This window comes from Panthera tigris, chromosome X, assembly GCF_018350195.1.
Source record: "Panthera tigris isolate Pti1 chromosome X, P.tigris_Pti1_mat1.1, whole genome shotgun sequence".
Lineage (NCBI taxonomy): Eukaryota > Metazoa > Chordata > Mammalia > Carnivora > Felidae > Panthera > Panthera tigris.
Window position 1 is genome coordinate 127446502 of NC_056677.1, and position 11790 is coordinate 127458291.

Sequence of the window (11790 nt, forward strand, 5' to 3'; positions counted from 1 at the left end):
TAAATTAGGGTATTAGTAAAAACTACCATAGAGCTTTAGAGCAGAAATGAGCCTTAATAGTCAGGGAAGGATTCACAGAGGAATTGGGACTTGAAGGCAGAAAATTAATAAATATATATAACTCATGTGAAGGGTAATATGAAAAGATGGATTGGTAGCCATGTGCATTGGTTCCTTAGAAGAGTGAAACATTCAACTTGTCTTATGTTAAAAGATCTGTTGAGAAGTGGAATGTATAGAGTTGGAGAATAACTTGATTGACAGGCAGAGTAATTTAAACTTAATGCTCTAGGAATTAGAAATAAGTTTTTGAACACAGGAATAAAGTATGAGAATTAGCCACATTTAAGAAAGATATATTTGGCATACAACCATTCAAATTTAAAGCTGGACCTTAAAAAATAAAAGGATTTCAAACTGAAATTATCTCCTGCCCCTCCTATGGGCTACGTTAAGGTGAGGACAACTTCTTAATTTTCTTAATATTCATATTTACTGTTCATTGAGCACTTACTATATGCCAGACACATAATAAACCTTTCATATGCAAGACCTTATTCAATCTATAGGAAATAGCACTTTCCTTTGATGTAGGGACTACAGTTACCTCCATTTTATAGATGAAGACACAGGATCAGAGAGGTGAATTGAGATGCACAAAGTCAGATAGCTCATAAATTTAGGAGCAAAAATTTGAACCCCGATTTGTTTGACCTGAATCTAGTTAGTATAATAGTTGGCACATAGTTGATGTGCAATAAATATCTCCCGAAAAAAAATGGGTGAATGAATATATTAGTAAATCTGTCCTCTTCTGCACATGAAAGTACAGATTAGCTTTAATGGTTTTCATGATATAGATAAGTTCAAGTCCATATTAAGAGTAAAGAAGCAGAGGGGCGCCTGGGTGGCTCAGTTGGTTGAGCATCTGACTTCAGCTCAGGTCATGAACTCGCTGTCTGTGAGTTCAAGCCCCGCCTCGGCTCTGTGCTGACAGCTAGGAGCCTGGAGCCTGTTTCAGATTCTGTGTCTCCCTCTCTCTCTACCCCTCCCCCACTCATGCTCTGTCTCTCTCTGTGTCAAAAATAAACATTAAAAAAAAAAAGAGTAAAGAAGCAGGGCGCCTGGGTGGCTCAGTCGGTTGAGCGCCCAACTTCAGCTCAGGTCATGATCTCGAGGCCCATGAGTTCAAGCTCCCTGTAGGGTTTGTGGAATCTGGAGATTGCTTCATATTCTGTGTCTCCGTCTCTCTGCCCCTCCCTTGCTTGCACTCTGTCTCCCTCTCTCTCTCAAAAAATAAATAAATGTTAAAAAAAAGTTAAATAACTTTGAGCCACAAAAGAGAAGAATTTACATAGGCAAATCTCTTGACTCTAGAAATTCTGATTAGGAAGAGATCTGGATTTGCTTAGAAATTACACATATGTGTGTGTATACACTATATATATATATATATATATATATATATATATACACACACACATCAACAAGAGAGTTGGAACACCTTTGACACACACATACACATATGTGCATGCAGACCCACACAACCATGTATGTTTTTAATCCCATGCTTTCTTTTATTTCCTTAAAAGTCCTGCGAGGGTGTACATAATAGAATGTCAGAGCTAGAAGAGACCTTAGTAATTACCTAATCAGATCCCCTCATGTAAATGTAGAAATTGAGGCACTAGAAGGAAAGTAAATTGCAAAGGTCACACAAGGAGTTAGAGTAAGATTAAGAAACTGAGTTTCCTGACTCAAAGGTTTGTTTTACTGTGAACTGTCACCATTTACCATCTCAATTTTACAGATGGGGTAACCAAAGCATGCTAAGAATGTTGATGATCAAGCTCCTGCTACTTGTCCATTGAAGCAGGACTTGAAATCAGATCTTTTTTATTTTAAACTCCAGCTTGTTTTCATCCAAGTGCTTCTGTCTGGATGCCCAAAAGGAAGACTTATTCCTGTTGCATTAAATACTGAACTGAGGATAATTTACAGAAAACTTTGATCTTCACTTTAAGAGAAAATGTCCAAAGCTGCTTTATTTTCAGAAGAAGGACTGTCCCAAGAAGGCTGCATGAAGGCAGGGATTCTGTCTTCCTTACTGAATCCACAATACCTAGCACAAAAGAAGGCACTCAAAAAATATTTGTTGATTATATGGCATACTAAAGGCAGAAAGGGAAAGTAAGTTGGGTAATGGTTTCCCAATAAATGATGGATGGATAATTATTATTAGTACTGAAAAAGTAGAAATGAATGCGGGTAAGAGGTGGGAGAAACCCTGAAACAAAGGAGAAGCTCTGTCTTTCTGACTGAAGCGGCAATCACTCAGCAAGGGCTGAGTGGTTTTGGTAGGACTGTGATCGGCAGAGATATTTAAATTAGGTCTCCTTAAAATTGCTACTTTCCACCCCACCCCCATTCCCCTTTAAATTTTGTTTCAATCATTACCCAGGGACCGGATACAGAGATTCCTATGGGGAGTTCTAATGGGTCGATTCAATTTCAACTGGATGACGCCACTTAGCTAAGCATTAAGAGCTACAGCTCCGGGAAAGCAAACGACACAGAGAGAGGGAGAGAAAGAAATTATACCAAGGAGCAATAAATCCCTTCCCTCCCATCCTCCCCTATAATCCATTCACAAGACCTTCAGAAATCATCTACATTCACAAAACAGCCAGCTAGCTGAGCCGAACACACTGCAATCTCATCCCCCTCCCCCACCCCCGTCTCTGCAGATTATATACCAACACACCCTGAGCTATATAAATAATCACACACTAGCGGTATCTATTGCTCTGTTGAGATACCCTGCGTCTACAACTGCAGTTTCTGCTGCTTTGGTTCATCCGTCAGATTGGAGGAGACAGAGGCGGAGGCGGAGGCGGAGGCAGAAGAGAAAGAGGGGGAGGAGGTAAAGAAGGAAGAAGGGGAGGAGGGAAGGGGGAGGGAAGAGGAGTGGAAGGAAAACGCTGAAGGAGGAGGGGGAAAAGAAAGAGGAGGAGGAGGAGAAGGGGAGGAGAAAGAGGCGGAGGAGGAGGGGGAGGAGAAATAGAAGAAGGAGGAGGAGAAAGAGGAGGAGGAGATGAACAACTTACCCTGCTGAGCTTTCTTTGGGGAATACGTGCATCAAGATTTAGATCTGCATGTAAAATCTATACAAAGTATCTGCCACTACAGGTCTGACTCTCCTCCCCACCCCCACCCCCACCCCCCGCACCATCGTTTTTTTTTTTTTTTTTTCCTTCTTTCCGTTTTCTCTGCTGTGTCAGAAAGACCGACACAGAACTATCTCTGTTTCTGGCTCCACTGCCAGTGGAGTTTTCATTCAGACTTTCCGAAGAGAGGTGGAGAAACCTAAAGACTCAGGAGAAGAAGAGGTCTTTTGAGCCAAATGGGGCATTAGTTCTTCTGCTTTTCTCAGCATGGATAAACCTTTTCCTCAAGGTAAGCCGTAGAGATTAGCTCTTAAAGACCCTAGAATTCTTTCTATGCAATGCACAGATTGCCATTCATTCCAGCCATCGTGTGTGTGTGTGTGTGTGTGTGTGTGTGTGTGAGTGTGCGTGTGTGCGCGCGCGCGCGTGTGCACGCGTACAAGAGCAAACGCGTGGGTAAAATAAAATGAAAACCATTTAAATGAGATTTAAATGAATCAGCTTTTGCACAAAACTATCCGTATTGGAAATTTATAAATCAAAATGGAACTTCAAAATAACCCTTTTGTATCCAAATGTCAATTTAATTTCTAGCCTGTTGACCTTTAAATGCATTTTGGTGCTTGCCTAAGCCCCTTATAGCGCAGCCTAACCACCCAAGCTGAGGACGTAGGGAGAGCCCGTGCTGAGGCCAGTCTGGCTGCCCAGCGGGCATCCTGTCAGCGTGGGGCTAGTCTGCTATTGGCTCACAAGTCTGGGCTGTGCATCGTTCAGATTTCATCACATCACCTTGCCCTGGGTAGAAATGGCGCAAGCTGACACGGCATAACCCCCTACTTACATTGAGTCAGAGCAATGATTTAGAAATCTCTGGATCCATTCCTGCGTGTGTGTGCACATGTCTCTGTGTGGCACACGGAAATTTTGTCAAAAGTGAGAACCTGTGAGCATGTCCAGTTAGCCAATAGGCATTTGATAGGACCTAGTACAAGTGGTTTATACTCCCTTCCATTCCTGTAGCTAATTATAATTATCATTCACCTCTGCATGCTGCAAACCAAGTTAGATGAACAGAAAACAGACCTTGAACTCTTAAACAGAAAATCTATTTTGAAATGCAAACTATTGTTGCTTTTCTGGGTACATTAAAACCTCATTGTAACATAATGTGCTATTACATGAATTTGGATATACCAGGTGTTAAATCATGTTCCCAACAAGTCAGCTGCATACATACATACCAATAAGGCACAGGCTAGCATTTTATCCACAAGGAAGTATTAGTCTTGCTCCCTGTACCTCTAAATAAACATTTACTGAGACTTTATTCTATGCATTTTGCTTTCTTTGTGTTCTGTTAAGTCTCTCTAGCTGTGAAACAATCTAGATGGTGGTCTGAGTGACTTGGATTTGGAGGGTTTTTATTCAGAGTTGAGGAGTTGGGTAGTGAGGAATTAAAAAACATAAAGGAAGGAGACTAATTCTTCATGAAAGACATTTTGAGACAGAGAAATGCAAACAACAAACTCGGCATAAAAAATGTAGAGTATCAAAATAAGCAGGGGCTTTAAAAGCCCTCCTTTTGTGCCCCTCATTTTGCAGATAGAAAAACTGAGGCTTGGGATGGAAGTCAGTTGCCCACAGTCACAAAACAAAGTAGAGCTAGAGTTAGGACTACAACTTAAATTTCTTGTATCTTATACAAGGATTTGAGGTTTAAAGAAAGATTCCTACTTCTTAAGTGAACAACTAGCATTTTCCCCAGGATTAGAATTAGGTGAATTCATTTGTTATTACAGTTTTTCCCTTTACTGCTCATCACTAAAACATGTATATCTTTAAAAATGCAAGGTCTTAAAACTACAAGACTCTCCAGTTTGAAATAAACTGCCATGAGTCTTAATGAAACTATTAAAGTAATGAATAGGACCAGGGTAGCAAAATGACAAGTTAAGAGTTAAATGTGGTGAGAACCTGGCAGCTCCAGCAAGATGTATGTGGTAGGAGGGAGGCCCAGTCAGTGGCTGAGAGGTTAGTAATGTAAACTATATACAACTTGGTATTTGTAAGGGGGGAGTGCTTTGATAGAGATGCAAATGCCTTTGCACAGAGAGGGATTTTTGGAGAGCAGACTTTGGAACAGTAGAACTAAGAAAACATATAAAGCCATAGCAGAAATTCCCCCTATGTTTGCTTTCAGTTATTCTGAGAACGAGTGTATATAACAGCAGAGCACAGAAAAAAGTAACACACCCCAGAGCTGTTACACAGTAAGGTACAAAACAGCATTGAACCCATGGGAGTGGGAGAAAACAGGAGCCAGGCTCTCCTTCTTTCCCCTCCTCTTCTTTGAAATTGAGGTTGAGTCATATTGTATCAGGAAGGATTTACCAGAGAAATCAGGGCTGTCTTAAGGTATTAGCATAGTAGGGCTTTAGATAGGGAAGTTTTCAACTTTGGTCTCAACATGGCAGATTTTAGGTTCCAGGAAGTAAATATATTTTTCTTTCATTAACAAACAGCATTTCTTGAATAGATTTAGCTCTCTAGTCCCTAAGTTGGCATAAGAAAAGAAATTTCTGTTTAGGTTGAACATAGAAAATTTCAGGGCTACAGAAAAACTGTTGAGAAAGCTATGAGCACCTGGCCAGAGTGACTGAGATGGGAGTGGGTTTACAATGCATCATTCATTACTGCAGAGGCACTACGTGACAGAAATCACTAGATCCCACCAATGTGCAGCCAAGACTTGTAATCACCTTGGCTCCTATTTAATAATATTTGATATGCATATTCCCTCATTTAATAGAATATAGAACTGACCAACAGCACAGTTTCTTAACTGTTTTCGCTCACAATGAATGGCCCTTTAATGGGTAGATTTCTGAATCATAAACATGCAAGCAGTAGTAGTTTTTCATCTAATCTATCTGCTGTAGCAGTCTCTTGCTTATTTGTTTCTTAACTTTTTTCCCCTTTTACCTTCCCCTACAGTATCTATTTCAGTTCATCCTGTTAGTCAGATTTGCAAACAATTTACTATTATTCAATCTTGTTTTATCCTTCTCAACACACTAATTCTACCCAGGTGCTCCTGTCCTGTGTATTGCAGATTTTCCACAGTCCATTCTAATAAAAGATTTTTCAGGGCAGGAAGAAACCATCCGAGTTCATCCTGTTAGTTCCCTTGTAAACAAGACACTAGTACCTCATCATCCCAGACCAATGCCCAGAGCTTCCTTTAATCATCCAATCAAGCATCTCAACTTCTCAGTCTTACAGAAATCTAATCAATGTCTAGATACACCTTCTCAACTTAAGCACCATATATACTCTTCTGCTGCGAAGACAGGATCCCCTTTGAACATGGTTCTGAGTCATTTCAATTATGACCTAGATTCCTCCAAGCTTAGCTTTTGAACCTTCTGGGCATGTCCCTGAGATACTTACTGATACCCTTGGAATCCCGTATGATTATCTCTTGTAACTTTGAGGCCTTGTATATCTTCCTTCAAGTTGTTGATTTTTAAATTTCCAATATGATTTGAATCTAGTTTCCTTTGGGAAATCAATGAGTCTAAAATGCATCCACTGTATTTGTTACTGTTCTTATAACAGACACAAAGAGCCCCACGCATTCTTTATCTGATCAATGGGGAATAAATCTATTTCTTATAAATTTGCCAAAAATAATTCTCTTGATTCAAAGCTTCTAAATCCACAGATCCTTCAAGTCAGCTGAACAATGTTTCTTTGTTTATTTAGGTGTTCCAATGAAAACTACTTTTTCCTTTCCAAAACTAAGATTATTAGTCTTCACAAAGTACAGCAAAGGTAGACGTTGGACACTTCAGGGGGCTGTGAGTCCAAGTAAATAAAAGAGACATAAATTTTGCTTTTGAGTGCCCAAATGAACAAGGGCATGTTGCTTAGTTTACCCTCAAGGATTGAAGATGTGGAAGGTATAGACGAAGATTTTTTTTTTTTTTTTTGCCAAACTTTGTAGTTACAGAATAATAGGCGAAGGTATAGACGAAGGTAGTTTTTTTTTTTTTTTGACAAACTGTGTAGTTACAGAATGATAGACCATAATAGGGTTCAGTCCTTCAAAATCACCTAGTTTACCCCTATAATTATATAGACACTGAAATTGCCCAAAAAAGCAAGTGATTTGACAAAAGTTTTATAGATATTTGAGCCTTAGAATGTCCACAGTGTTTATCTGCATTCTCTTGTGCTGCATTAAATAACACAAAAACAACTAACTAAAAAACGAAATTATAGTCAGACTGGTTCTTCTATGTGATGTGCCAGAAAGTTATTTTTAACCAAATTAAATCTTCTTTTCAAAAAATGAACAGATGTAAATTCAACTAAACAGGTTTGCATGGGGATATAGCCTCAAAAGGCAATGAGTCTGGTCATATTATTAGCCACTGAGGCCTTTGGCATCCATATTTCTCCTGTTATTGAGCTTTGGACACATTTCAGTGCCGTGTTTGCTTGCTTATGGAAATCTAATCAAGCACTATCCTCTTTCACTTGTTCATTTCTATTACTCATTCAAGCTTTGCATTCTATACAGTAGTGTGCGTAATTGATCTATTTTGAGGAGGCCTGAAATATGATGGATTTCAAATGTATGCTTTATTCATGCTAGTGTTTCCTAGGTCCTAATGCCTCCAGGATGACTCTGGGATTTGTGTTTAGGTTCTCTTGTGTACACCTTTTTGGTTGTTCAGGCTTCCAGGTGTTGCAATACAGCAATCTACTGTTTGTACAACATTTTCCTCATAGTCACCATTATCAGTACTAGGCTCAATCAGATCCTTCAGAAAATGACCAGCCACCAGTTCCTGATTGTGGTACAATGGAGACACAAGCACATATGCTTTCTAGATATTCAGCTTGGTTTAGATCTGATATAAGAACATTGTTGCTCTTTAAGAAAGCCAATTTACTGTGTAAGGTAAACATAGGGAAAAGCAGTTGAAGTAGATTCTGCCTAGTAAATCCCATCCATGTAGATTCGACTTAGGGTAGTAATAGGTACAAATACAGGTGATAATTCAAATAATTCAGGGTTCATCTTTTATGGCTCCCTCATCCCAAGTGTTACTCCCACATGTATAAAAGGTTTTTTTTTTCCTATTGTTCTACAGATAGCCTGATTTTTGCCTTCTGTGTCTCTGCCATATCAGTGCCATTATCACATCTTGCCTGCCTATATTCATTGAATCAAGCAGTTCCTTTCTCATCTGTTTATTTATGCTTATCAGAAATTTCACTGAAGGGAGAATTTTGATTGATGATACCTATATGTTCACCTGTATGTATGTCTCATACGTACACACTCACACAACTTCTCCTGGAAGACTTGTGAGGCTTTTTCTTTTACACTGGCATTGCTTCAGGATGAAGCCTTTGCATTTGAAATTAGGTTCCATTTTATTATAATTGTGAGGCTCGAGGCCTAGATTTCTGTGTTAGCAAACATCTGAATGAGATAGCTGCTCCTGTGACCCTAGTCATATGATGCAATACAAAAGGAATCAATGATCTGAGCTTTGCTCCCAGAATGCTTTATAGCCTGGATAAGTTGACCAGATTTGCCTGTAAAGAAGTAGGCAAGGTAAGTTCCAGAATAAAGGTGTAACATGAGGACTACCCTAAAGTAATTGAAGGTAGTGGTAGAGGAGACAGGGCTCAAGCTTTGTTTAGCTCCCTGCAAAGTATTCAGGCCGATGTGTTCTCATGTGTTGTTTGTGTTTCTTCTCTCCTAGGATTTTCTGATGTGCCCTAACGTCCATGTAACAACAAGGGCTCTTTATCACCACAAGTGCCACCCTGACCCAAAACCACTCAGAACTCAAGAATCAAGGCAAAATGGATGCTGCAGTGACAGATGATTTCCAACAAATTCTTCCTATTGAACAGCTGCGCTCTACTCATGCTAGCAATGATTATGTGGAACGGCCTCCAGTCCCCTGTAAACAGGCCCTCTCCAGCCCTTCCCTTATAGTGCAAACCCACAAATCTGATTGGTCCCTGGCTACCATGCCTACTGCTCTTCCCCGCAGTCTCAGCCAGTGCCATCAATTGCAGCCCTTGCCTCAGCATCTGAGCCAATCTAGCATTGCCAGCTCAATGTCCCATAGCACCACTGCCTCTGATCAAAGGCTCTTGGCCAGCATTACCCCCTCACCTTCAGGCCAGTCCATCATCCGAACCCAGCCTGGAGCAGGGGTCCACCCAAAGGTTGATGGTGCTCTGAAGGGAGAAGCTGAGCCATCTGCAGTGCACCCCAGTGAGCACCTCTTCATCTGCGAGGAGTGTGGGCGCTGCAAATGTGTCCTTTGCACGGCAGCTCGTCCTCTCCCCTCCTGCTGGCTGTGCAACCAGCGTTGCCTTTGCTCTGCCGAGAGCCTCCTCGATTATGGCACTTGTCTCTGCTGTGTTAAGGGCCTCTTCTACCACTGCTCCACTGATGACGAAGACAACTGCGCTGATGAGCCCTGCTCCTGTGGGCCGAGCTCTTGCTTTGTCCGCTGGGCAGCCATGAGCCTCATCTCCCTCTTCCTACCTTGCCTGTGCTGCTACCTGCCTACCCGTGGATGCCTCCATCTGTGCCAGCAGGGCTATGATAGCCTCAGGCGACCAGGCTGCCGCTGTAAGAGGCACACCAACACTGTGTGCAGAAAAATCTCTTCTGGTAGTGCACCATTCCCCAAGGCCCAGGAGAAGTCTGTATGACCTTCCCACAAAATGGATCCAGAGCTTTCTCTTTCTTAGCCCCCATCAGTAAAGTGCAGGCCTCATCTTTGAAGAGGGGGAGGAGGAGTAAAGTAGCCAAAGTTAGGGCCTCACCAGTTTTGCTCCTGCAGTGTCAGGGGAATGGCCAAGAACATCCTGGTGCAGGATGCCTTGTTCTTGCTCACAGTATCTATCCCACTCCTCTTCAACCTTTTTACACCTTGCCGTTTTAGCCCTGTGGCTGTCATGGCAAATTCAGGTGATATATAGGCATGACATTTGGACACCGAGGGCTGACAGAGCCCGCAACGTGGAGGTTTAGGGGCTCCCCAATATAGTGCCTCTCGATGCAGGCTCTGAGCGTCACTCTACTTTCCACAGTGCCTTTGGAAACTTTCTTCTAAGATGGTTTTCACAGGTCCATGTGGAACAGCATTCAATATTCCAGGGAATCTGATCCCTTCTCCCTTGTTTACTGCCCTTCTCTTCTTTAGTCTCTTTTTCTCCCTGTCTCCTCTTGTTCTGTGCTCCTTCCCCCTTCGTTCCCAGTCTCTCTCCTTCTACTTTTCCTCTCTTTTCTTTCTGTCTCCCTTCCTTCTACTCCTTTGCTCCCTCTCTTTCAGACTAATCCATTCTCTACCTGTATTTCTATCTTGTTTGATCTATCTTTGTCTCTCTCTACCTGACTTTCTTTCTCTACTATGTCCGAAAGTGCTGTTTTTCCATAGGTGTTTCCTTTGACGCCAAACTTTGCTATGCTATACTATTTACTAAATTTTATTAAGGGAAATGGATTACTGTAATGAACTGATCACTAGCAATAGTCTATATCCTGACACGTGTGTGTGCGCTCATAACCACACTCACCTGTTTGTGAGCATATGAGGCAAAATTATCTTACATTTCCAGGTTTAACTAGTTGGAGTTTTACTCCCTTTCCCAATAATCAACTTCTAGTACTGACAGATTCCACTAGCATGCGGAGTAGGATAGTAAATCAGGATGCTCATAACTTTGTATGTCTGACCCAAGTGCCAAAGGCAGACGTGCTTTATAGCTAAATGAACAAAGCAAAGGATATTACAGAGGTCTGTTCTCTCTTAGAAGCTAACTGCCCTGAGACTGCATGGCTCAGGCCTTAATTATGGACATAAAAAGTCATAAAACTTTAGAGCTGGAAGGAATCTTAACTGTTAATCTAGTTCAATGCCCTTATTTTACAGATGGGAAAACTGAGGCCTGGGGATAGGAAGGGATTTTCCCAAGGCCACACACTGAGTTCATAGCAGAGTTGGGACTGGAATACAGGCCTTCTGACTCCTAGTTAAATATTCTCTACCCTACACCACATTGAGTCCTGGGACTTTTCTCGTAGGACTCTATTAACAGTAACAGAAGGCCATTGCCATTCAATTTTCTGGAACCATGCCAACTTAGTGTACTGGTCTTTATGCAGTGCATGGTGGGTAGCTAATTAACTATCAGGTGTTGAGGCTGCCCCCAGTGGACATCATCTTTGGCTCTGTCACCTGTAGAAGCTCAAGTGTGGAAAAAACAAACAAACAAACAAACAAACAAACAATCCCTAACCAAGCTGTACCTTCGCCTACTCTTTGCTGCACACATTGTGCTCACTCCTGGCTTTGTCTGCAATGGCAATTGCCTGAAAACCTAAATTTCAGCAACAGTGGAGAACTGAGATGAAAGACATATAATGCAGAGAACTGACTTCTCTTTTAAAAAATACCAAGAGCCTGTGTTGTGAATCCACTTCAATGGGAAAAGGCTGCAGTGGGGATGGCAGGCTCCTAAAGACAGCTGTTGTTAAAGACACAAGAATTAGATCCAGTTTCCCTCTGTAAGTGAATCC

At 41.4% G+C, this 11790-nt stretch overlaps 1 protein-coding gene across 1 annotated transcript; it reads left to right on the top strand.

Annotated features, from left to right (window-relative positions):
• The first annotated feature begins 3405 nt into the window (after positions 1-3405).
• SPRY3 (sprouty RTK signaling antagonist 3) lies at positions 3406-10496 on the top strand. Its single transcript, XM_007091210.3, has 2 exons — positions 3406-3456; positions 8951-10496. Exon 2 carries the CDS (start codon positions 9054-9056, stop codon positions 9918-9920), a length of 867 nt encoding a protein of 288 aa, XP_007091272.1. The 5' UTR covers positions 3406-3456; positions 8951-9053; the 3' UTR covers positions 9921-10496.
• The last annotated feature ends 1294 nt before the right edge of the window (positions 10497-11790 follow it).